Genomic DNA, 27,202 nt, shown 5'->3' on the forward strand with positions numbered 1-27,202 from the left:
AAAATCTATTTAATCAGTTCAAATTAATGTATATGAACTGTCTTTGGAAACGTTACCTGTTCAATATACAGGGTGTCCATGAAGGTAAAATATCTGAGATCATTATGATGAGACAGTACTCTTAGCCACATTGATACTTCACAGTCCACAGACACACAAACTTGAACTAATTATTATCAATGCACAAACACATACAGACTAAATGGGAGCGCATTTTTCTCATAACAATATTCATCACCATGACATTTGTAACGTCCATCGTCACTAGATTTGTCTCCGGTGTGCACCAACATCTCGAAAGGGATGATATTGAATGCTTCTGATGTTATGTTGCTCTTGTAGATTACTCAAGATTTTTATTTGTTTAAGAATGGGTTATACCTTTATGAACGCCCTGCCCTTGCAATACACACTATATTAATACACCGCAGACCTTGGATAACTGTTCATCGCCTGGCTGCCATCCCACATGTGGTTCCTTGTGCCTCCGAGTCGCTCTCTCTTCGAGAGCGAGCGATCACAAGTCAAATCCATGATTATCATTACTAGAAGCACAGCAAATACCCACCATAGTACCCATTTGCACGAACCGTGTTTGTAGCTGTCAAGGTAAAAACACGCACGCACGCAGTTCTCGCCCACGCACACTAAAGTGTAAATGTATGCGTTAGCACCGCGCCAATTCACGCGTTACAATAGCGGACTGAATGGCTGTCTGGAAGAAGAGGAGCAGTGTGGAGACTCAGCCTAAGCTGGCTATAGCAGGGTTCACTGCGCACAGTAAGCTGATGCGCACGCACGCGCACACGCACGCTGTACATACACGACGACGGTGACGACGGGGTGACGATGAGGAGGAGAGGAAGGATCTGCATGCCAAGCATAGCTGCTGCTGCTGCCGCCGCAGAGAGGGCATCGGTGACACGGCAAGGGGCAACGCCGGGTGACAGATTCACGCAGAACCATGTGCCCTCTGTAAACGTCATTTGGCGATAGCCCGGCAGCCAAGCCTCCTGCGTTTGGCCCAACATGTGTGTCCGTGGGTTATTGGTTAGGTGGCTCATTCGACTCACAATGGAAAGGTTTACGAGTTAAAAACCCAGTTGCGGGTTGACTCGGCTCATCATCACCCTCCGCCGGGATAGATAAAATGAAGACCATTTTGTATTTTGTGATGGGGAAGCAGTGGCAGAGTGGTTAGCGCACTGCACTATATATAGAAACCTGGTTGCATGGATGGTGAACATTTTCTTCATTCAAGTTTACGGATTTCCATCTCGAATCCAGTTTACATGAATGCCTTCTGCTGTAATTTATTTTATAGCTGTGAATTACTGAAAAGTAATGTTTATTTGCCCGACTCCCCTTGAAATGTATTAGGGGAGTCGGATAGAAATGATACTACATTTTCACTGATGGATAGAACGATTACAAATGAGCCATAACAAATGAGAATCAATTCATTTTAGATCATAGAGAATCGTTTCTCACGTGTAATTGTGACCGAATCATGACAGTTGATACAATTGTGGAAAGAGGGGGGCAATCATTACATGTGTAATACATACAGTATCAAGAGTGTACAGCGTCACGTGTAAATGGTTATGGATCTCACAGCTATACACTTACATCATACTGCAATATTTTATTTATTTAATCTTTTACTAAACGAGGGAAGATCCCAGGTAGTCAGACTCTACCCATCTCTGTTATCCCACCTTTTCGCATGCTCCCAAACACGCACACACGCATACACAACGTTCACTGTGCGGTGTTATATTACATATACAAGAGCACACCGGCTGAGTCAGCAGAGCCTCGCTGTTTAGAATGCAGCTTAACAAAAAAAAAGACAGAATTTACAAATGAAGGCGCTGTTTGGAGCCTGTCCTCCACGTGAAAACCCCCTTGTTCAACCCCTGCCGTCGTCATTGCATTTGGCCCCGTTGAGTTGCCCCCCACCCCCCAATTTTTGTTTTGCTCTTTGTCTTCGGTGCACAGGCCTGGGTCCGTTCGTCAGACCTGTGTTTTATCTGGTCAGCGCCACTAAAAAATATGCCCCCGTTCTTTTTTGTTGTTGTTGTTGTTGCAAATGAGAAGGGCAGTGACGGACGCGACCGTCGCAAGGTGGCCACCGTTGGGTTTGGACAGGGCCACCTACCTGCCCGACAAGTGTGTTTCATTTGAGGGGCTCATCAGAGAGGCAACGCAAGCATATGTGGCCAAAAGCACTGGAATTTATATTGCCTGCTACACAAATAGCCGCGAGGTTGTTGTCTTTAAAGGCAGTTTATATTCCGCATTTAATGAAAGTGCCTTTCTCCGCATCGTTGTAACCACTGGCTGTAGGAACCGCCAAGCAAACGTGGCTCTTGCTTCATGCCATTTGTCTGCTTCAGGCAATTAATCTTCCTCTTTGTATATTATGAATGTACATCGTGCATTTTATAAATGTTTTCTCTCTCTCTCTGGAGGATAACGACAACATCTGTTTTACGTCTTCGTTCATTTCTGCCCCCTCCTAGTTCGTGTGTGTGGGCACCCACCTAAGGCAGGACCTTGCAGGTTCAGTGACTTTCTCCCCTTGTTCCGTATTTCTTTTTAATTTCAAGAGCTTTTTATGTGTGCAAACATGTTGCCAATGACGACAGTTGCCAGGATACGGCCAAGGGCCCAGCCACTATTCTACAGGCAGTGGCTGACCTGGTGGGATGGCCTGCAAGGCATCAGTGCTTCAAGCACTCGACAATATTATATCCTCCTCGCAAACCTTACCAAAACAGAAACATTGAGGTTAAATTCTTAAAATACACATATCTACATAATCATTACATTCATGGGGCAGCATCAAAATCGCGCAGGGCATTACCTTGATTTATGTAAAGTGGGTTGTTTGCTGATTGCAAAAAAAAATTCTGTCGACGTAAATGGAAGCTCATAAAACATATGCATGTTTATTTTAATATGATACACGCCGTGCCGAATATCGGCACAAAGCAGCCATCAAAAACATGATTTAAAGTGGAGCCAGCTGTGTACACAGTGGGCGTAATGGTTGCGTTTGGAGGCACGGGCTTATATTAATGCTGGATTCGCTGGAGCAGAGGCTGAACTGCTACCTCAGGAATTCTTATCTGAGAAAGGACGAGCTGAAGAGATCAGATTGGTGGGAGGAGGCTTGGCATGGGAGAGAGAGGGTGGCTTTTTTTGGAGCCTGGAGTGGTGGTTGGGCATGGGTGCAGGGTGAGTGGCTTGTACTCTAAAGCAACTTTGTGTTAAAAAACAAAAAAAAATCACCAGACACAAAAGCACGAGGGGTGCTGCGTTCCTACGGAAAATCTCCCAGGGAACGCAAACGCTCCCCAGTGGAATTCCTTTGACACAAGCTGACGGCAACATTACCAGCGACAGGAGACAAATGTGGTAACCTTTAATTCTGCCAAGAACGGGGATTGAGAAGACACCAGGGTGCAGTAATGAAGAGCAGGGGAGGCCATGCGGGAGTGTATACGGCACCCACGACCCGCGCACATATATCCGTGGTTGTGCACCAGCCCGGCCATGTCGATCGGAGATATTTGAGCCGCGTGCCAACTTCACCCTCCTTAGGATTGCACTTGGGAACCACCGTGCACAGTTGTGTCCAACAGGCTATCGTGTGTGATGGGAAAGCATGCCATGCCCTGGCTTTGTCAAGATAAGAATATTTTATGCATTTTTTTTATCATTTGGCAGTATATATAAATACATGTTTTTTTTGTAGATATTATTTATATCATATTATAATTTTCAGCCACTTTGTCAATTCATCTCTGGATGCACGCACTCCCCACGATGTGTTGGTCTTGGGGGTCATTTGCCAGGACAGGTTCAGATAGCACTCACCACTCATGTGTTCCATAGCCGGGAGTGAAACTCAGGTGACCGGATTTGTAGGGCAGCGCGCTAAACCACTGCGTACTGCTCCACCCCCAACGTACTGCTGATTCATAGTTTTTCACCCAAACAAACATCTTAATACACTTCGTATTCTCAGCCGTGAACTGCTCCACTGCGTATAATATATGCAAAGTCAATATGTAAAGAAATCCAGCGCATGCTGCCCTAAGATTTTTTTTATCTTACCCTTTAGTTTTAAACAAACATATAGATGTCAGATACCTAGAGATTTCACACAAACATTCTTTATCAGTCACTATTGCTCCGATTGTAAACCGACAACGCTGTGCCAAGCCAGAGCTGCCGTAAAATTGCGCGCTGCAGGGGTCTGCGGCAGGCATTCAACTGCCGGCTCCGTTCGGTGTTTCCAGGGACGAGCAGAAACTTAAAACGGTTTGGATAAACCTCCGTTATAGTCACTCAAAACTCGTTCGTTGCCCCATGGGCTTGGTCAGTAACACACATCTGTATCGAGCAGGACAACAGCAATGAAACTTTTAATTAGCCTCTGATAAAAGTGTGCACTGAGTGTGCCAACCATAAGACAAACCGGGCAGCTGGGACGCTTAAGCTGCGTGTAGCGTGGCAATATTAAAAATCTCGGTGTGTTCTTTGGCACGGGAATAAACTTATGCGACCTGTCCTTTTTTTTTTTACAAAAGTCTGGAATGTGTCTGATCATATTTCTGTTTCACAAACGAGGGAGTGTCAAACTGTTGTATGGAGAAAAAACAAGCGATAACTCCGAGAGCTGGCTTCACCCAGATTTTAAGCAGAAACATTCTTCCCTCGGTGTGTCATTCTTTACAAAACATTAACCAAACATATTAACCCAACGCATTGGTGCTTATGGCATCAGGAAGGCGAAATCGGCAGCCACAGTCAATGATCCAGCTAAAAGCAAGGGGGAATTTTATCAGGGCAATTTTGAAAATTCCTTCAACCGATTAGAATTTTACTCTACATGTAATTTTCAGTGTGCAGCAAGTAGTGCGGTGTAATGTTCAAGATCTGTCAACTGCACATTGTACACAGGACTTTAACTTGGCATTCTCTCGGATCAATTTTGGTGTTCACGTAAGATCTGAAATGTATACTCACTGTCATAATGTGCCAAAAGAAAAAAAGGTTTTCAATCAGTGCACATTACCTGTTATGATATATGGATCAGAAACATAGACACTGGCAATGAAAATGGAAATGCTTGGAAATATTCTGAGAGCCAGAATAAGAAACACATGAATCAGAGGGTAAACACATGTTACAAGTGTCATCTTGAAGTCTGAAGGTTTGGGCAAGACATTCTTAGAAGGGATGATGGCCAGTGGTTGAGACTAACACTAAGAGTGGCAACCACAGGAGGGAACAGGCCTGAGAGGCACGTCCACCGCAGTGGTAAAGTAATGAGATCAGCTCTTGCCCAGGGGCTAGATGGAGTGTTACATCACAAAACTGTGAGAGATGGTGATGGGTTGGTGAGGCCTTCATCCGTCGGTGGATAGATCATGGCCGATGCCGACGATTTGGCCTGACATTTGCAGTCAATTCGAATTGGATTAATAAGCCACGTGCTGAACAGGCTTTCTTGCTATCGCATGCTGCATTCCGAGTAACATGATTGCAGCCGTGTGTTTGTGTTGGCGGCCACTTTCAACCTAGCGTTATAAGGTGCCAGGCAACCCTGGTATAGTAAAAGGTGTCATGGCTGTCCAAGCACACCCAACCAGATGCAGCTGGATGTTGTCATTTACTTTGTTTTGCTTTCTTTGGTTTCTAGAAGCCTTGTGTCACCCACTGCCCTTCACGCCTTCACACATAGCACATACGTGGACACACACACATGCACTCTGAGCAAGTTCTCTACCGTGTTTTAGAATTACAACACCACAAACTCTCTACCCGTCTGTGCGTGTTTCTATGATTGTAAACAATTTATTTTATATTACCAGGTATGTATGTAAGTTGCAAGAATCAAGCCTTGTTGATACTATGCTACACGCCACCCTGTTGGCTATGTCATGACTCAATAGTGGTCGGATGTGTCGTAGAGCCCTGATATGAAAATTGCAGGACCTGATCATATTTTTGCATGTGGTGATCCAACGGCATATTCTGGTAGAGTATGGTTCTGAGGCTCTTTAGATGAGTAGAACACCGAATCCTGGAGTCGACGCGACTGCCACCTCTCACGGTCTTACGATGCAACAATAAATCCAGCACCTGCACACGATCTGATTTAATTGCTCCAATACAACGGTAGAGACGTCTTGTGGGGCATGTTACCTCTTTTACATACACCATTTCATTTGATGTGCTTTGTTTCTGACCGTTAAATACCTCATTCGTTGTGCAACATTCCTTAAGGACCCTGCTCTATTCCTTCTCTGCAATGTCGATGTGTTTTTTATCTTTTGTTTTTGTTGCCGCTGCTGATGTGCTCCCACAGCACCGTGCATCTCCCATGTAAAATAGCCGGGCAACTGGCTGAACGGTGCCATCCTCCATGTAACAAATAAAATTAACTCAAATTCTATGGCTACCACTGTGATTAGTCTCAACTACTAGCCATCGTCCCTTGCATCGACCTGTTCTGCCCAAACCCACTTCCTTTAGAACAAATGTTGAGAGGTGCGCAAAAGGAGCTTGCTTGGAATTGCCCTGAGGAAGAGGAACACGTGGATTTGTGAAACATACAGAAGTTAGAGACATCCTAATGGCCGCTAACAGAGAGATTTTTTAAGCACACATTTGATTTACGAGCGGTAGTGACAGTGGATTGTGTTGTAATATAGCTAATCCCGCAACCCTTCTGTGCAGATCCTCACATCAAAGTCTGCGGCAAGAGAGACAACATCAGGGACGCCAAGGAGAAGATAATGGCAGTGCTCGACACCAAGGTATGCCCCTGGCTCCACAACATCACCCTCTCTTAATTTTGGAGCTTTCGTGACTGCAGGAATTATTCTTTGGTTCTTTCGGTAAAGTCACGTATAAAGATAAAATAATAAATTAAATAATAGCATACTACGACGTTTCGATATACTACGACGTTTCGATTGCAATCGAAACGTCGTAGTATGCTATTATTTAATTTATTACTTTATCTTTATACGTGACTTTACCGAAAGAACCAAAGAATATCACCCTCTCTCCGTGCAGTCGTACGGCAGGAATAGACGTGACGTGACATTTTGTCTCCCGACGTCTCATCACAACACCGAGAGAGCGCACAAATTATTCACGAGCACCTTCGTGGTAGGACCTCTGCTCTGCAGGAGTGGATGTTCTCATAGCGAGAAATGTTATGAAAAGTTTGAAGCAAATATTCTTATACGTTCAAAATAATTCCCCCAAAACCACTCATATACCTACAATATTGCTGCAAGAATACAAGAATGTGTGGAGAGCCTTACAATAACAATCCCTACCCGCCTTCATGTGCTCAGCATTATTCGGAAAAAACGGTTCCTATAAATTTACTCTGACAACGTAAAAGTGTAAGGAGCGTCGAGGTTAGTCGATTGCTTGAATGTGGGTGTTTGGACCTACAATGCCACGACTTCACCCCTTCAGCCTGTGGTAGGAGCAGGCCTTGGCACAATCTAGGAGAGAGGTCCCTCCACCTCTAAGATAATAATAATGATGATAACTCACATTTTAACTTTAATCGAAAAGCCACCCGAAGGCACGTTTAGTGAAACACACAAATACTTTATGCCTCACCCAGGCACTGCATTCGATGAGCACACACGCTTCACATGCTCACACTGAGTTTGAAGACTGACTTTAAAATTGACAGTGAATTCAAAAGCAGACATTCGAATGGAAGATGGTTCTATATAATGTTAGATAAAATTTGACAAATGCTCTGTCTCCAACACTGACCAAATGCATTGGCAGGACTGCCAGGCGATAAGAGTTCTCAGATTGCTTTTTCCCAAGATGGCTTGCACGGTGTGAAGAGATAAACATTTTAACGCTTGGCACCCACATAATCCCGTAATATGGCCAGGTGGCTCAGTCGTAGAGCGAGTGGTTCGCAATTGGATGGATGCGAGTTCAAATCCAGGTTTGTCGGTTTGCAGCCCATCATCCCTCGAGGGTGGATAAAATGAGTACCATTCTGTACGGAAGTCTACAGTGGTTGGTCCTATGGATGGACTCACCCCTAATAGATGTTTATTTGGGTTAGATTGCGTAAATATAAATGTGTCGTTAAACCCACCACCACCTGACACAGCCAATTAGTAATGTTTGTCACGTAAAAAAAAACATGCCAGTTCGTTACTAGTACAGCACGCCGGTGTGTTGGAGAGTAAAGCCATAACATTTACCATTTGAGTACAACGTTTTGCCAGTAATTACAACTAGCATCATCAGGAGACAGACAGGTTCGTGGAGAAATCCTCCTGTTTTGTCCTTAAATAGAGGGATAAGTGTTATGTGAGCCAAAAAAAATCTCTATTATGGATAATATTGGTCGCGAAAGCCTGTGTGTTAAACAGACAACCCTGCTAGAAGAATGTAGAATTGCCACCACTGGCTCAGGGCTGTAAACTCGAGAAGAGGAGCCACGCCTCAATTGTCAATGTTCATCTAAGCAGAAAAATTACACGTAGGCTTTCGCGACCAATATTATTCATATTAAAGGTTTTTGGGTTAGATCGCGTTATTTATAAATGCGTCGTAACCCTCCACCACCCGACACGGCCAAACAGTAAAAAATGTGTCATGCAGGAGGAGAGCCTCACCATTCTGGAAAATGGCCTGATGAAGCTGGATGTAATTACCAGCGAAACGTCGTACTCAAATTTTAAATGATGTTGATTCACTCTTCAACACACCGGTAAGCTAAAGCAGTGAATTATTTGTTCTTTGTAAATGTGACACATTTTTTTACTGTTTGGCCGTGTCGGGTGGTGGAGGGTTACGACACTTTTATAAATAACGCGATCTAACCCAAAAACTTTTATTATGCAGACAAATCACGTTGACATTTTCACCCTGACAGAGCAACCGGGTGACTCTGAAGATGGACGTGTCCCACACGGAGCACTCGCACGTCATCGGCAAAGGTGGCGCCAACATTCAGCGCGTCATGGCCAACACGGGCTGCCACATCCACTTTCCTGACTCCAACCGCGGCAGCCAGGCCGAGAAGAGCAACCAGGTCGGCCCCCGTGACTCAGCCTTGCTTACACGCTTAATTGTTTAGCGATGCTGCTGCGTTGGCAGTGGTGCACGAGCGCACGCACAACAAGCAAAAACACTCGATGCATCCATCAACAACACTGGTGTGGCCTTATAAGGAAAAATGCATAAACGTTTGTTCAGCGCTGAACAGGGTGACTAATGATACGATGCGCTTTTGTCTGTCGTGCATTCTGCTTCAGCTCTCACCTCCTATGTATGTTACAAAAGGCTGAAGGAAAACCTGCCATTGGACTTTGGACTGATTTATGTAAATTAGTCCCCTCTCCTGTGGTTGGGAAGTTGGGATTGTGGTCTGGGATGTATAGTACACCTCATGGACTCATTGCCTTGTTGTGATCACTTTTTTTGCTGATTTGTGCTTTTTGTTTTTGTGACCTTTCCGGATTTTATTTTATTTTTTTATTTTGCTTGGTAGTAGGATTTTCATTTGCTTGGTAGTGGCTGTGTATGACATATGGTCCTTTTGTATAATTAATGTACAGCGTTATGGGATGCTGTTAGTATGAATGGTGCAATATAAAATGAAAGTGTTGTTATTATTATTACTGGTGTAAAATATTTAACCAACATTTGTAGGACTATAGGAATTTAGAAGGGGGAGTTGAGCCTACAGCAGGTGGCGGTGGTTCAGCCCCCTACAGCCCCCTACAGCCCCATACAACCCCCGACAGCCCGCCACCCCCAATGCTAGGGGGTCTGAACCAGGTGCACGAGAGTGGGGTGGAAAGGAGAGGACATGGCCCGGAGGGGCAGGAGTCCAAATGGCACAGGACAAAAAGGTTCTAAGACATTTACAATCACATTTTTCTAAATGTTATAATTTACTACGAATGTCTGGCAGTGTCTAGAGTAGCGGACGGTGAGTATTCGCTGATGTTCTGAACAGCTTGGCACCCTCCTTCCAAAGAGATTATCCATTCTCAAGGCTGCAACGCACCGTTAAGTGTGTTTCCAAGTCATTTTATTTTAATGGGAATATTCTTGACAGATGCCCTTGCACTGGTATACGTAGTGTTTTCAAGTATAAGCGGGGAAGACTTAGGGGTTGGGAAGTGACCTTACGATGCCTGTGGCGAGCCACATATTAATGCACACCTTAGTGTTACCCAGTAATAAGGCAAATAATAATCAGGGCTCACCTCTGCAGACTTGAGATGCCAGATAGAAAATATTCTACTCTAGTAACCGATTAGTGTGACCAATGTACTTGCAATACATATTGTTTGCGGCACATTTCAAAGTGGTGTAGGCCTCACGTTGCCGTGGGCTAGATGAAATCAAGTCACGGGCTACGTCCGACTCGTGAGCCAAAGCTTTCCCACCCCCAGGCGGTAATGGGTAAATGGTCGAGGGGCAGCCCTGGATCTGCCTGATCATGGTGCTACTGGTGGAAGAGGTATCCTGTACCACTCTACAGGCTATTTTATCTTACCCTTGCATGCTGACCAGATGCTTTGAGAAAGGGCAAGTGGGTTAATTAATTAAAAAAAACATTCTAATTGGTTAAAAAACCAGCCAGCCTATGCTTAAAACCGGCTAAATAAATGAAATTGTAAAAAATACTGGGGCCTAGTTTTCAAATCGTCTCTACGCAGCTCGGCCGCATTAGCAATTGGAGGGCCTCCTTTCACAGAGAGCACGGAGGTGAATTACGGCACGGCAAACACATGCTAGCATGGGCTTTACAGCGATGCTCTGCGGCTCTCGAGAAGCCGTCCCAGCATCCGAGTTCCCAGGCGGAGTTAAGCCACGGGCGAGCCGCGCGGGCAAACTCATTCTACTTTAATGGGTGCGACGAATACCATTATACCTGTGTGAATGGGCGGCCTTTTAATAGCGCCCTAAGCCAGGAGCCCGGCCGCCAGCCAGCACAGCCCATAGCAACACTTATGCCAGCAACGCTTTCAGCGCACCACGAGAGCACTGCCCGCTCGTACGTTATGTCACAGCGTGCTCCCAACACAGATTACGCACACTCACAGACACGCACGCATGCACACACAAAGGAAAAATAAAACATCATCCGTATAGCCTTTAACAGACTACTGGGGTAAGTAATGTTTGCGAGCACCTATTAAGGCTAGCACGGCCTACGAAAGGGCGGTGTGTCCGAAACCATGCCCGGTCATCTTTGTATCCCTAGTGCTGATGTTTACACAATGCATCAGGTACTCATTTAAAGCAGAGTTGATCTAGGGGAGGCCCAGGAACATTTCTGATATCACTAAGGTCTCCTAATTGGTAGCAGTGCGTACTTACCACTACGCCAACACTCCCCACATGCAGGCACAGACACCCGCACAAATACGCGCTATGCAAGTGTGAGGGCATGTGTGCCCTTCACTAGAGCAGAGATCTGTCGCAGCATTTTATTGTGCCGTTCTTTTATTGCGCCCAATTTTGTTTGCACGTGCAGTAAAATGGATTTCAACACATCGTGTGATATAAATGGTAGACCTGGGATTGATGTGTTGTCATTTCTGTTTTGACGAACATATTTACGTGCCAATCATAAAACGTGCCATCGTTGTTCTTACGCATATTTTCATGAGCAGTGAACAATGCTCAGATGAGGCATTCTGAAAAATGCATGTGAAGATGATACATTCCATTCCCATATCAACTTGCATTTAAAGAATCTGTGCAGAGATTATGGAACTTACACCCCTTTCATGTTTCATGTTAAAAGAAAAACATTCCTCATCCTGTCACAATAACACGAACACCAACAACATATTTACGCAAGGATTTAAAGTCAGAGACCATCATCTGAATGAATCCTCAAAAAAACTTCGGTCCTGCATGTTCAGCAGATGCTGTCTTTATTTGAGGCTGCATCAACTCACATTTATTTTGCCAGACACTGATGGGCAGCGCATGAAAGCCTGGCCGTACGCTCATCGCGCCCATGTGCCTGGTGCGCTGGAGATAAGACACACACACACAAGCTGGTGCTGCCAGCGATTTCCCAGCAAAAATGTCCCGTATATTTCCCGAGCGAATCACTCAGGGATGTGTAAAGCAGATGACCAGCATGGAAGAGTGAACACCAACGAACTGGACTCATCTAACGTGTTGGAACATGTGTGTGTGTGTGTGTGCGAGTGTGTGTGCGCGTGTGGTGTGGGAGCAGTAGTGCAGCGGTTAGCACGCTGCACTACGAACCTAGTGACCTGAGTTCGATTCCCGCTCATGGCCAACACCATTGACGAATATCTGAACCGGTCCCGGGCCTCCCCTCGTGTTATGTGCTGACTTTCATCAGTGCTCGCTAACAGCACTCGCTACCACAGTCTGTTAAGGTTGTACGGGGTATCTTTGTCTTCGGTGTGGCTGGCAGGTTTCCATTGCGGGGTTGCCTGGAGGAGTGGAGGAGGCGCGCGCCTTTATCCGGGTGAGGCCATCACCTTGGCCATAACAGCACGCAATGACACATCACTCACAGACATGCACGCATTGAGCTATATTATTATTATTCACTAACCTGCTATATATTATTGTATTGTATATAATTACTCACACTGCTCTCGCACCAGTTGTAGGCACATCTATGACTCCCTCTCACTGTCATCACACACACGCCGCTTCCTCCTCCTACTCGTTCTCATCTACCCCGCACCGCACCTACTTTCTCCTATCTCACCGCTGCCCCCTGCTCTCACCCACGCTGCCCCGTACCCACTCACCCGTCTGTCCCGGGCGGGGGGTTCAACCAACACCCGCCCGGCGACGGCGTGAGGGGCGAGGTCCCGTTGACGGCCCAAGCGGCAGCGGCGAGACGTCTCCTCTCTTGGACCCCGAACACCTCCCATTACTCACCCACACTCCTGATTATATACCCCTCCTCATTTCGAGTCCTTACGTGCCCCCAATTGCACCTTCTCAACTGCGCTTCTCCCCTTAATTGCTGCCGCCTCCGCGGCGTCTACTCCGTGCCCCAACGCGCACACCTGAGTTTTCAATCTAAATTTTAAAATGCATAGCGCCAGTGGCTTCCTAATATCGGAAGGAAGAGCATTCCAGACGGCCACAGAAGCGCATCTGAAAGCTCGCGATGCAGTACCCGTCTTTGTTCGATGGTTATCAAAAAGCCGCTGCGAGGATGACCAGAGTTCACGTGATGGTGTATAGAGTGGTGTCATAAGCCGCATAGACATTAATATCAACCTCCCTTCGCATTGACTCTCTATGTCAGGGATACACCCTGAAAGATGATACGACTGAACTGCTTTCAGTATTTCCATTGTGTCCTTCTAGCACTTGACAACACCCCTCAACCATTGCAGGAATTTTGGTACTTGTAGGTGGAGCATGCTAAATTAAGTGGAAACAAAAAAGCATTTTCATCATAGATTTTGTCTTTTGTGGAGTAAAATTCTGACTCAGCTGGGACTCAGCTGGGACTCAGCTGGGACTTAATAATCTATCTCAAAGTTGGATGCAAAGCCAGGATTCACCGCAGTAAGACGATCAGTAGGTCGCATGGCAAAGTAGGGTTGCCCCCGTCTCTTCCAAGAAGTCTGTCCAGCATGGAAGAGTAGGCCAAATACCCTCTCGAGGAGCTCTCCAGAGCTCTTTATTGCAGAGGCCATTCGACCAGCAGTGGCACGAGCAGGCGACTGCAGGGCTGCACCTTTACCTTTTTACACGCTTTTATTTAACTCACTCCGTCTGTTGTCGTATCCTCAAAAAATATTGTAACTCAATTTTTACCCACTTCCCAATGTGCTATCGACTGCAAACTTGGTATACTTATGTCATACTGATGACAAGACTATATTCTATCATTAAAAATCATTTTTTTTTAAAAATATTTTACACGCTTTTATCTAAATACAACTCATCCGTGCGCCCATCCACCCACCCACCCACCCACAGGAGCTGCTGCCACTGGCGCTGATGTTCGAGGTGCCTATGACAGGGTTCCTGCAGCCCGTGTCGGAGGCCAGCTCGCCTGCCGTCGCTCACATCGCGCAGCGCCACGGCCTCAACGTGGCCTTCAAGCAGCGCGCGCGCCTCTACGGCACTGTGTGCGTGGCGCGCGGGTCCAACGTCAGCACCACCAAGGTACAGCCGCTGACCAAGGTTGTGTGGCCTTTGGGTGTGCAGGTGGTGCAACTGCACAGGGGCCCAAGGGCTGGGGAGTGAGCGGCCCAGTGTTAATATTCAACCTTGATATTGATTGCCAAATTCTTAGCCTCTTGATCCTTCTCAGGCCAGTACCGTGTTGCCCACTGGCAGGTACCCGCGTCGGCTCTTGCTTTGCTCCTGCTGCACTATAAACACAGGCTCAGTGCATCAGCACGCACGATGCTTCCCATGCAACATGTGTGCATTAGCGGTCGTGTAGCTATCGAGTGTGCAGGCAGTGCAACTGCACCGGAGACCCAGAAGGCATTTAATAATGTTTCTGCAAATGTGTATAATGATGGTCCTACTGCTGCTGATAATGATGAGTATGTTTGATGCTAATAATAATGATGTTGATGAAGCTGTTATTTCTACCTTTTTCCAGTTACTGTTTCTCATCAGCATGTTTCTCATGCTGCTGTGCTGCTGAGGATGACGATGGGTTGTTTTAATGCCGCAGGAGGGTGTGGCAATGCTTATCGAGCACCTCACTGGCAGCCCTGGAGCCACTTTCCCTGTGAGCTCCCAGCTGGACGTCGCCCCGCAGCACCACCAGTTCATGATGGGACGTAATGGCCTCAACGTCAAGCGCATCGTGCACCGGACTGGTGCGCAGATCCAGTTCCCGGAGCCCGGTGGCCCACACAAGGCCATACACATCCACGGCAACATGGAGGCCGTGTGCCTGGCCCGAACGTGCCTCCTGGTGAGTGTGCACCAGCAGCTGGGGCATTCATACACCCCCGATTAGCATGGTTGGCTATGTACGGTGAGAAAGAAGTTCAACATACACACCGCGCCACCGCAACGCATCCCTCATCGCTGGCCCAACAGGGCATCCCATCGCGAGTCCAACACCGTCACATTTAAAGGAAGATACGGTCCAGGAAGCACACCAAAAATTTTTAATCAGTGTAATATGACCTGCTTTGTCAATTTTAAAGAGGCAAGGAGAGAACGTTTGAGTGCTTTTGGGGAATTTAATTTGAGAATGAAAGCAATGGGATGAGTGTGAATAATGGAGCAGAGTTTTCAATAAATGCACCTGCTGTGACATGGATCGGACACACGGACACTGACGATGACAATGGAACAAAAGTTGAAGAGTGCGCAAAGAACCAACATGAGGTGCATGCTTGGAATGGCACTAAGATATAGAGAGAGGAACACATGGATTAGAGAACATATATAATTGTAAAGACACGATATTGACAATTAAGGAACGTAAGTGGGCTTGGGAAGGCCACCTTGCGATAAGGGATGATGCTTGGGGATTGAGGCTAATGACGGAGTAGAAGCCAAAGTGGGAAACATGCAGAGTGAGAGCTTGACTAGCAAGGAGATCGTCTCAAGTGCAGGAGCTACGTGAATTGCTGCATCACAAAGCTGTGAGAGATGGTAATGGTGCATAAATCATGAATGAAGATGTTGATTTTGACTTAAAACTTTCGTGACTGCAGGAATTCATATTCTTGTTTTTTTCGGTAAAGTCATGTTGATAGAAAATAAAAATAATAAATTTGAATTAAAAATAAATTGAAAATAATAAGAACGTGGGTTTTTAGTTTTTGTAGTTTTTATTTATTTTTTATTTAAATTTTAATTTTATATCTACGTGACTTTACTGAAAGAACCAAGAATATGAAGATGTTAATGATGATGATAACCCAAGAAAACTAACATCTCTTATCTTGTAGATACATGCCTAGGCAAGTGGTCATATTGTCAGCACTCTCTGAATCCCAAGTAAAGTTGTGAATTGTAATTTTTTCATCCTGCGCTGATTGACACAAATTTGAAGCTTCTTTAGTAAAATACTTTCAATCAAATCACGGTCTGGTGCAATCCAGGGATGTCGCTGTTGCATCAGTCCTGGGTTTTTGTTTGCATGCAGCATTACTGCAATTATACCACTTAATGAAGCTTCAAACTTACGTTGGAAAGCCCATGGTACACACCTTCCACTAGTTTGTATCTTCAATAAAAGAGATGAGTTGCCTCTCAAGTTAAAAATCAATGATAGATGTGCACTCGCACAGCATGTCTGGAACAAATTCAGGGTGACTTTGTGCTGTCTCGCTTAGTGTCTAAAACCAGAGGTCCTGGGCTGTCAATCACAGCATATCTCCCAGTAGAGAGAAAGGAGGAATGACATCAGAAACAATATAAAAAGCACACACTGCTCAATCTACGTTTAATAATAACATTATGACAACCTGTAACACGCACAGCTTCTCAAATGGACTAAAAGTTTGAGCGTGACTTGGAGGCGAGGAGACCAACTCAGTTTAATTTAGAAGGCTCATGGGGACACGTGCATCTTAGTTGTTTTTTGAAGGTGGAAGCCGACTCAATGCTGTGTATATGATGGGGAATAAAATTCCAGGTGGTATTTGAATAGGGGTGGGAATATGAATATGGGTGGACAGGATTTTTCAGAAATAGTACAAAGAATCTGGCGAGTGCATAAAATAATTTCTTAAATACAAACATGGCAATCAACTCACCTGAGGGGGGTGGAAGTAGGAATTGTTACCTGCCTGATAAACAAAAAATGATGTAGGAAGAGGCTTAATTACAACAAAATGCACTTATACCATTTGTAGTTATATAGCATCTAAATGCGACCATAGCACAAGATGCTATTAAAATGAAGTGTACAAAAATAAAATCTATACATTTTTTCAATAATATTGCCACGCAAAGAACATATCTATATCATAAGCATTATCCAAATGGTCCACGGCTGAAGGACCATTGCCCAAAACCGAATCTACTTCCACAAAACCCCCCCCCCATGATTAATTGACAGCTGATTTATATCCAACACTATTATATATACATATCTTCAAATAGAGGCAATTGGCTGAAATTTCCAGCTGTGGCAGGATGGTGAATTTAGCTGTCTCATTACTTTTCTCCATGCCGCTATGTCATCTGCCTCCCTCTTAAGAGGGCGGTTCATTCTGTTCTGCAAAGTCATGCCCTGCTCAAGACACCTAGGCTTGTTTTTCAGCAATGACAGGCAGTGCTACAGCAGCAAGTGCCGCGTGTGCAGGTGGCTGTCACCCAAAATCCCAACAAAATCAATGCCACTTCCTCCCTTCTCCAAGGAGACGTTCACCAACAATGGTGAGACCTGAGTTTATATCCATGGATGTACTTGGTCATTTCTCGCAGCGAAAGATTTTCCTTGTCTGAATGTGTTGGTGTAGCTGCCATTATAATTTTTTTACGAAACTCATCAGAATCAGCACACGTCCGTTATATTTTGAGAAACATTTCACGACGATAAATTCCACCCGTAGTTTTTTTTTTGTGAGTCGTGCTGCACGGATGAATTCAGGTCCAGAAGAAGCTTCTCAGAACGTGGAGCGAAAAGTTGGACATCATGACGAGCAATGCACAGTACAATCTGAAAACACATCAGAGAGCTGAACTAAATTCCACTCACAGACTGAATTTCACAGTGGTAAGTTGAGCCATCAGTTTGTCTTGCAGGCAGCTCTCATCTTCCCACTGGTTTATGTCAGAGTAAACCAGCTGAATGAAATTGACGCATAAGCCCTGTGGCTGGTTGCATAACTCTCCTTGAAGTGTGATTTACCATTGTTTGCCAGTTAAAACAATCAAGGGCAACCACCCCTGTATGCAATCAGCCACTGGCCTTTAGGTACTGAGGTGGGAAGCCACTGGCATATTGATTTAGATTTACAGGCAACCCTCAATATCCGGAACAGATGCGTTTCTGAAAAACTGTCCGTAAAGCGGGATTCTGTATATCAAACCCTATTTTCAATTGACTTCTGTTTTACTATTATTATTGGAGATGCATTCCTAGGGAAACCCCAAGATGTAATAATATCACAATTAGAATGCAGAAAATATTTTCTCAGCACATTTAATAGAAAATCTATACTTTTAGGATAAAATGCTCAAAATAAGTTGCAAAATAAATTACTGTTCAGTACTTACCAAAAACGGTGGTGAAATGCATGCTCAGACTGTAAATTGTTCGATTTTCTAAAAAAAAAAAAGGATAATTTTGAGTTTCAAAGTTCTGTAAATGCAAATTTAACATAACATATATCTAATTCCTTCCCGAATTCATAAGTTAGATTTTAACGAAATTACGTATATTGAAATTATATACAATATTTTAACTCAAAGAGCACCAATTAGTCAAGTAATTAGCCTGGAATATCTGTCTTCTGGTAATCAGGCAAATGGAAAAAGCTCCCGTAAATGTGGATAAAATGTATCGCAGCCACTGATAGCATAGTGCGGCAACTTCACAAAATGCATAATGCCCTGATGAGATATTAAATAGTTCCTGCCTCGGGATGTTATTTTTGAAGAAAAAAAAATTGAGAGCTCTGGTCAAGTCCATGGGCCATTTCATGGCCTGGTAAGCATCAAATGTAATATTTATCGTCACTAAATTACATCGTGAACCTTGGGCTCACGGGCGAACAGGGCAATAACGACGACCATTTTGGGAATATATTCGATTGGCTTGGTCCACTGGCCATCAGCCAGAGTTAACCCCTTGCTCTCTACTGTAACTGCCGCTTGAAAAATTGCTCCCACAAACCCAAACAGAAAATTAAAACAAAACACCAAGGTGCACTCACAATTGGTAGGAAGGTACAAACTCGCATCATGCCTCACATGTATGTCACGTGACCACCATATTGCATTTACAATTCTCTCAACCTTGTTAAAAAAAACTAGTCGAAACCATTAAAAGGAACTCGGATTATTGAGAGAGAAAAAGGCAGCAGATGGGGTGTGCAAGAAATGTATGTTGGTACTTGGCCCGAATAATCCAATCAAAGGGACATCACATGCAATGATTCCGTAGGGACAAAAACATCACCTCCGATATCGAGTGAAAATGCTGTGAACAAAAAAAATTGATGCGGGTGCCAGAAGAAGTGAATGTTTTTTGTGTGCCTGCAGATAAGGTCCTGTTTAATCTATCTTGAATCTATAACAGTGTGCCACGTAGCCCCGTGCCATCACCCAGTTCATGATCCAGAGCGTTCTACCACAGTGGTGTATTCCATCAGAGACTCCAAGATGCCTGGATAAACGCAACACTTTAATTCTGACGAGTGCATAAAAAGCAGAAACGCACATTCATTGCCATGGACGTCACTCAGCCAGGCAGCATGGGCTCAAAGATGCCATTTTCACAGCCACATGCTGTAGGCATTTACTAAAGTACATCATCCACTCAAAAACGACATTAAAGACAATGCAGCACATGCAAGTAAAGACTATCTCATGCCCCAGTGGTTCATGTTGGCAAATGTATAAATTTCCTATAATGCTGAAGCATCCGTTCACCCTTCACCTGCGGGATCGAGAATCCTTTTCATAGATATGTAACATCTCATCGTCTCTGTCGAGTTCTCTTGAAAGGCAATAAAGATGCTCAGAATATAATAGACAGAGGAACGAACATCCAAACAAATGAGAGAGCGAGTTAAGCAAAGAATGTGGCTGTGCCCAGGGCTTAACATCTGCTGCGTCTATCCGGGTTGGCAACCAAGAACATACGGGCACAGCACACCCAGGAAACCTCTCGCCATGGCTGTGACTGTTCGTCACGTGCTGCCAATTCCAGTCTACGAGTGACTCAGAAAGAGATTCGGTGAGAAATTAAGTCCCGGCTGTGCCCTCCTCTGTTGTCGCGACGGCGCAGGGCTGCCTGCCGCTGGTCCTCATGTTCGACATGAAGGAGGACGCGGAGATCTCGCCGCACAACATGGCGCAGCTGATGGAGCACCTTGACGTCTTCATCAGCATCAAACCCAAGCCCAAGCAACCGAGCAAGGCGAGTGTCACGCGGCGCGCAGCATCGTCACGGACACTTAACAGCGCGAGCAACGTTGCGCAAGCGCGGTACAAAAACGCACCTCACCTGCTTCGCCATTAGCACTGCCTTACAACGGAGAATAAATACAGTGGCCCGGCGCTGTAGGCAATGGCTGAAGAGCTGTGTTAGGTGTTCATGGTAAAATGGCTGAGTATTGCATATTTCAAAATGTTCATTTGGCTCAGGGTTCTGTCTCGAGATATCTGGGCAGCCATTTGATCACTTTGGCCGGTTCTTATGAGGATAAGTTTCAAATGGCAGCAGAACTTTATACTACAAGTTGACTCATATCACATCTTTTTTTCTGGAGATAGTTATAGTGCCCCCCCCCCCGGGTTACAGATGGACAGATGGACAGGGCTATTACAAAAACCCTTTTTAAACCCGAATTGGGGAGCATTAAAAATAAATGTGCGGTGTGTGGCCTCAGTCGGTGATTGTGAAGAGCATGGAACGGAATGCGGGCAACGTCTACGAGGCCCGACGTCTGCTGCTAGGCCTGGAGAACAGCGGCATCCCTATCCCGGCCAATGGCCTTCTCAACCCCAAGATGAGCTGCCCGGTCTCCCTGGCAACGAATGCAACGTACCCAATGCAGGCCTCAGGCCTGGACATCCTCGCCTCAGCTGGACTGGGGCTGTCCACGATTGGTAGGTCAAATGCTAATATGTATTAATATTGTTTTATTATTACCGTTGCCGAGCACAGGCCCAGAGGTCCACAACATCAAGCAGCCATCTTCTTGGTTCTTTCGGTAAAGTCACGTAGAAGGGAAATAATAAAATAATAAAAATAAACCATAAAAAAAATACAATTCTCACGACGTTTCGGCCACAACGCAAGCAGCTGTCCTCAGGTAAAGAACAGGCTGTCGGAAAGACAGCCTGTCGGAAAGACAGCCCTGTTCTTCACCTGAGGACGGCTGCTTGCGTTGTGGCCGAAACGTCGTGAGAATTGTATTTTTTTATGGTTTATTTTTATTATTTTATTATTTCCCTTCTACGTGACTTTACCGAAAGAACCAAGAAGACGAATCCCTGCAGTCACGAAAGCTTTAAATCGAAATCAAGCAGCCAGTCAAAAATGTGCACTTCTAATTGTAATAGATGGCAATTAATGTGTTTTTTTAACTGATAGAAGTAACGAGGGAAGGTAATTGCAAAGTTAAGCAGTGTTAGGAAAGAAGTATGAAGACCTCTAGTATCGTATGCCTTCACACGATACGGTTGGCACCTGGTTTTCCCAGGATAGTCCTCTTTTTGAGGAAGCTGTCTGAGGGAATCTGTAAGTCTCTCCTGACCATTAAAGAGTCCCGTTATTTATCAGTTAATAATAATACACCAATCAAAACAATCAATGTGTAGTTCTCCCCTCTTTCAGTATTGTGAGATATTATACTTCCCACAATTTGTCCTAGTCTTTGTTCTTTCTACTTCAGAGGTGGAAACCCAGCTTAACAAAGATTCATCGTATAGCCTTTAACAGACTGTTGGGGCAAGTGGTGTTAGCGAGTAGCACCTATGATGGCCGGCACGACACGTGAGGGGGTGGGTGGCCAGCACCACTCTCAGCTGCCCTTGTTTCCCCAGTACTCATGTTTAAACACCACACCTAGGAACTCATTTAAGGCTGGGTTAACCTTGGGGAGGTCCAGAACTCAAATATTCGCCATTGTTATTGGTTGTGAGCGGGGTGTGTTGTGCAGTGTGCTAACCACTAAACTACCAGTCCCACCACACATACAGCTGTTTTACATTTGATCTAGATTTTAAAAACACGTTTGTTTATACCTAAAAGTGCAATTATTCAGCAATATTTTTAATATGCAGACATGTTCCTACCCTAAGTTGGCATATTTTAGCCTTCATTGACCGACATTAAATACCACTGTTTTAGCCGAAATGAATGCAGTATGAAAAACTCAGACATGCATGGCTGATTTGCTGACGGTGTTATAAAGTACACAACTTAAATCTGCTAGATCATTATTTGAAGACGTGCCAACACTAATTAAGCATAACACATAAGCCATGCCATTCAATAGCTCAGTGATATTGCTTGCTAAGTGTAAATGAATAGTTCACCATAAAACCCATAATCGATTCGTCCTTGGAACATGTTGATTCTTGGTCTCAAATTAATGATACAGTCTCAATACATGATTAATGACAGCGGTGGTTACTTATCTCAGATAATGAGGGAAAGTGAATTGGTAATTGATTAATGTACGTCAAGCAGGCTAGCTGTTTCCGTGGTCAGTTCGCTTGGCTTGCAATAACAAGGTTCGGAGTTAAAATCCTAATTCGGGGATCAACGCAGCCTATCGTCCATTTTAGGCCAATAAAAGACGTACAGTGGAACCTCGGTATACGACCTCTTTGGAATACGTCGAATTTGGTATACGTCATTTTCGGTATAAGTCCTACCTTCTGGAAGGAATTAACGACGTATACCGAGGTTCGACTGTATTGCATTGTTGGCCGTCAACTGTTGCTACTTCCTAGAAAGACTGGCACCCACAAATGGAGACTGGGGATTTCCCACCACCGGCTCAGGGTCACCAATGGAAATTGTGCTACGCGATTGCACATTTAAATAAAAAGACACTGATTTATGATTTTGAAAGCAGGCGAACTCTACAGGTCTGACGTTTCACTGGACGCGCCGAGAGCTTCTTCGGGAACTGAATGGAGCATCTCACGTTCCCCCCTCGATTATGTAAAGTTACCAGTTGCTGCTGCCGTTTGATGTAGGCCAGCCGATATTATGAATTAGCCAAACACATCAAGATGGCAAAAAACAGTACAACTGTGAAAACCTCCATAAGTAGCACCTCCAATTAGCATGGTTGGCTACGTACGGTGCGAAAGATGTTCAACATATATACATACATACATAAGGCAAACTGCTAACCTCATTCTTGAGGGGCACGTTTACCAGCATTAACCCCTTACTTACCCCATCCTTGTCCCATCTGCATGTGTCCCAGAGAGCTGGCTATGCGCAAGCACCACGGCCGCCTGCACGCAGCAGCCTCCTGTTCTCAAGAGCTGTGCCGAAGCTGCCCGTAAGTACAGAGAGCTTCCTGCTTCCGCAGCCAGCGGGCTCTCAGCAATGGCGAGCCTTCCATCGTTGAGGACGTAGTATTTCTCCCACATCATCCCACGTGCTCATTTTTTCGCAGCGTGTTTTAAAAATGTTCATGATCAACGTTTTTGGGTTTAGATCGCGTTATTTATAAATGTGTCGTAACCCTCCACCACCCGACACGGTCAATCAGTAAAAAAGTGTCACGTTGACAAAAGACAAATTGTTCAATGCTTTAGCCCACCGGTGTGTTGAAGCGTGAAACCACAACATTTACAATTTTTGAGTACGACATTTCGCTGGTAATTGCATCCAGCATCATCGGGCAATTCGCCAATGTTTAAAAATTTTATTTGCGAAGGTTGTATTAACACCTCTACTTATGCTGCAAGATATTTTATTTCGTCCTTATAGCATTAATAACACCTTTGAAATTGAATAACATTTCTCATGCTTAAAATGTGTTCACTTGAAAGAACATGTTTCCCACTCTTTGGTTTTTTTTCGGTAAAGCCACGTAGGTAAAAAATAAAATAAAATAAATGAAAACAACTAAATTAAATCACGACGTTTCGGGCTCAACACAAGCATCCTTCTTCAGGTGGGGACAATGTAGCAAAAGCGCAACCGCTCAAGTGTGTCTTAGAGATGGCCGTGTCGTGATTTAATTTAGTTGTTTTCACTAATTTTATTAGATTTTTTACCTACGTGACTTTACCGAAAAAACCAAAGAGTATGAATCCTTGCAGTCACGAAAGCTTCAAATCTAGAACATGCTTCCCCTTTCAGCAACGTTGGATTCGTGTCAAAGTGGGTATATTAAGTCTTGAGTATAACACAAGAACACAACACAAACATCAGAGAGGGGAGCGCATGTCGTGAGCACGTAACAGACCCGGAGCCAGACGACTCTCGAATAGGGACTGACTGGAGACCCTTGGGCTCACTGCCCTCCTACCATATGGACAACGATCGGGAGTACAATATTTGCTGGGGGGGGGGGAAGAGGAGGAAAGAGTGGGAGGGGGAAGCACAACACATTTCTAATGGGTTCATCGCGGCAATTTCAGATACGAAATCACCAACGCTCGCGGTGAAAGGGTGAAAATTGGCTGCAACCTCCCGCATTGGCGCTGTGCACTCTGTGGCACTGTGTGGAACGCATGAAAAATCATTCAGCCCGGATCGCTTCTGTTCTGATGCAGCCATGCTGAGCCCTGGGGCCCTGAGTGTGGCCACCAACAGCGCCCTGCTGAACATTCTCAACGCCCAGCTGAGCCCAGTGGTGACCCAGGGGTCCGGCCCCCCGCAGAGCACCCCCATGTGGACTGTGTCACCCCCAGGTACTGCAACAGATGGATACACGTCAGTGTAGGCTACTATGCGTGCACATTTAGAGGAATTCGTTAGCGTATAACGATTCACCGATCGTGCGTCTACTCGCGCATGTACAGATCCATTATTTCCAATCAAATAATATAATCAGCCGTGAACAATGTGCTCCTGGAAGACGGCTTTCCCAAGGTGTCACCACCATCTCTCATGATCCTGTGATGTCGTAATGCACCGAGCGCCTGAACACGAGCTGATTTCAGAGTAATGTATGCAAATTGTGCATGTCAGTTTTAAGCTAATGGAACAAATGAGACAGAATGTACGCGACAGGTGGCAAGAATGAGAGATTACAATTGAGATGAAACATAATTGATTCTTCATCATGGGACCTCCTTTGCCAGTAGCAAAATATGAGAATAGGTTTTTCCCCTTTTTTTCTGGAAACAAAACAGGTGTTAAGTTGTTAAAACACCAAACTTAAACCTTTTACAAGGAATCATGCCTGTATTAACCACAATACTTGTGGTCAGAATGCAGATAAAAAACATGATCTGATAATATATGCATTGTCTTTGAAACTGATTGGTCCACACCAGAGACAGCTTTCTTTTGAGCCTCGTCTCAAACGGTGTTAGACCAGAGGACGCCAGAAGACGACCAGAGTATGTTTTTTGTTTGCATTCTGACCACAAGTATTGTGGTTAATGCAGACATGATTCCTTGTAAAAGGTTTCAGTTTGGTGTTTTAACAACTTAACACCTGTTTTGTTGCCAGAAAAAAGGGGGAAAACCTATTCTTATAATTGATTTTTCAATGTGATTGTGACCCTGAATTGAGGGAATAGAATCGTGGATAGGCTGAATCATTATTTGGCCAGTAAAAAATTAACCCGTAAAAACAAAGTTTTTCACTATAAATCCTTGATATGCGTGGCGGCTAGAGTCCTCTTGTCCTCTGGCTTGAGATGGCTGCCACCTATGGGTCAGATAATTGCCTGCCACCATTAAGCAATTGGTAATTAAATATAATTTTTATTTTCCTAAAAAGTGTAAAATTTAGGAAAAACTTTTTCACGAAAATAAATTGTCATGCACAACGAGTCTGTGTGCAAAATGTCAGCTCGATTGGATCACGGGAAGTGGGTTAAAAACGACCGAAAGATTTGCACGGTCGCAAGCGTGCAAGCAAGCAAGTGAACTTAATATAAAGGATTTAAAAAAGAGCTTTATCGGTTATCAGATTCCTCCAATATAAATACATATTTTGATTCTGATTCAAAGACAAAGCCTTAACAGACTGTTGAGGCAATTGCTGTTACAGAACATCTATGAAGGCCGATACGGCACCTGAGGGGGTGGGTGGCCAGAATCACGCCTGGCCGCCTTTGTCTCCCTAGTGGCAATGTTAACACACTGCACCAGGCACTCATTTGAGGCTGAGTCGACCTAGGGGAGGCCCAGAACCAGTTCAGATATTTGTCACCGAAGTTGGCCGTGAGCGAGAATCGAACTCGGGCCGCCGGGTTTGTAGCGCAGCGCGCTAACCGCTACACTACCGCTCCCCATACAGTCTCACCCACACAGAGCAACAAGGAACAGAAAATATTAAGCAAATTATTTGGTGATGCTGCTGCTTCGTTGGCAGTCGTGTACGAGCACAAATAACAACAAAAACTCACCTTCATCAATAACATTGTGATCTTATAAGGCCATGTATCTGGGAATGGCCCTTCTTCACCACAACACATGAATAAGATTGGCCAGAGAGATAGAGTGGATAATAAGAGTTGGAGACTGCACTTGTTTACACCATGGGGCCTGATAAGAAATACATTTTTAAAATGCTTCCGAATGACCAGAATTTTAATTGTGAGCAGCAGAATGTGTCTTTGTGTCTCAATTGACCACATCCTTTGGCACACGTCTCCCTTGAAACAGAAACCTGTGTGTTTAGAGGGAGACCGAGGGGAAAGAAAAGGTGGAGGATGTAGCACAAGAAAACTTGCTTCGTGACCACCTTCTGTACCTCTACATCCCGGCGTGCGTCTGCCGTCCCTGCACCCACAGGGTTTCCCGCACTGCCCCCCGTGGTGCTGTCGCCAGCCACGCAGGCGGCGCTCACCGGCATGCTGCTGGGGGGCGGCATGACCAGCTACGGGACACCGTCGCATCGCATGCCCTCTCCGCCTCCGGGCCTGAGCCCCCCGACGCCGCACGCTCTCCACCATCACCACCACCACCACCAGGCAGCGCTGGCTTCCGTGCAGGCGGCTGCCAGTGGCTCGGCAGCCACGCGTGGCGCCGGCGAACTCGTGGGCTTTAACTCGCCGTCCGGGGCAGCGTCGTCGCAGGGCATGCCCGCAACGCAGCAAGGCGTCGCAGGCGCGCGGACGTTCAGGGCAGTGGCGGAACAAGGGGGGGCGGCGACGAGCCTCAGTCTCTCCACTCGGCCGTCTCAGTCCATGGCCGTGGGCCTGGCTCACGGGGAAAGCGGCGGCGTGACAAACTGCAGGATGGCTCACGCGAAATCGCACGGGGACACGGGAGACGGCGGCGGGCAGGGGCCCGCGAAGCTCACGCCGAACACCTCTCTCAATGGCCACGTTAAGGTAC

The 27,202-nt window shown here is 45.3% G+C and overlaps 1 protein-coding gene across 1 annotated transcript in view; it reads left to right on the top strand.

Annotated features, from left to right (window-relative positions):
- The window catches only part of BICC1 (BicC family RNA binding protein 1), a 102,460-nt gene that overhangs the window by 47,165 nt on the left and 28,093 nt on the right, over positions 1-27,202 (top strand). The window contains exons 4-13 of the mRNA XM_078859815.1: positions 6,757-6,836; positions 8,951-9,109; positions 12,494-12,547; positions 14,032-14,220; positions 14,744-14,989; positions 19,994-20,125; positions 20,598-20,817; positions 23,157-23,234; positions 24,460-24,597; positions 26,657-27,198. Of these exons, the coding sequence (XP_078715941.1) occupies positions 6,757-6,836; positions 8,951-9,109; positions 12,494-12,547; positions 14,032-14,220; positions 14,744-14,989; positions 19,994-20,125; positions 20,598-20,817; positions 23,157-23,234; positions 24,460-24,597; positions 26,657-27,198 (1,838 nt within the window). The remainder of the gene's footprint in view (positions 1-6,756; positions 6,837-8,950; positions 9,110-12,493; positions 12,548-14,031; positions 14,221-14,743; positions 14,990-19,993; positions 20,126-20,597; positions 20,818-23,156; positions 23,235-24,459; positions 24,598-26,656; positions 27,199-27,202) is intronic.

The sequence above is a fragment of the Lampetra fluviatilis genome, chromosome 9, assembly GCF_964198595.1.
Source record: "Lampetra fluviatilis chromosome 9, kcLamFluv1.1, whole genome shotgun sequence".
Classification (NCBI taxonomy): domain Eukaryota; kingdom Metazoa; phylum Chordata; class Hyperoartia; order Petromyzontiformes; family Petromyzontidae; genus Lampetra; species Lampetra fluviatilis.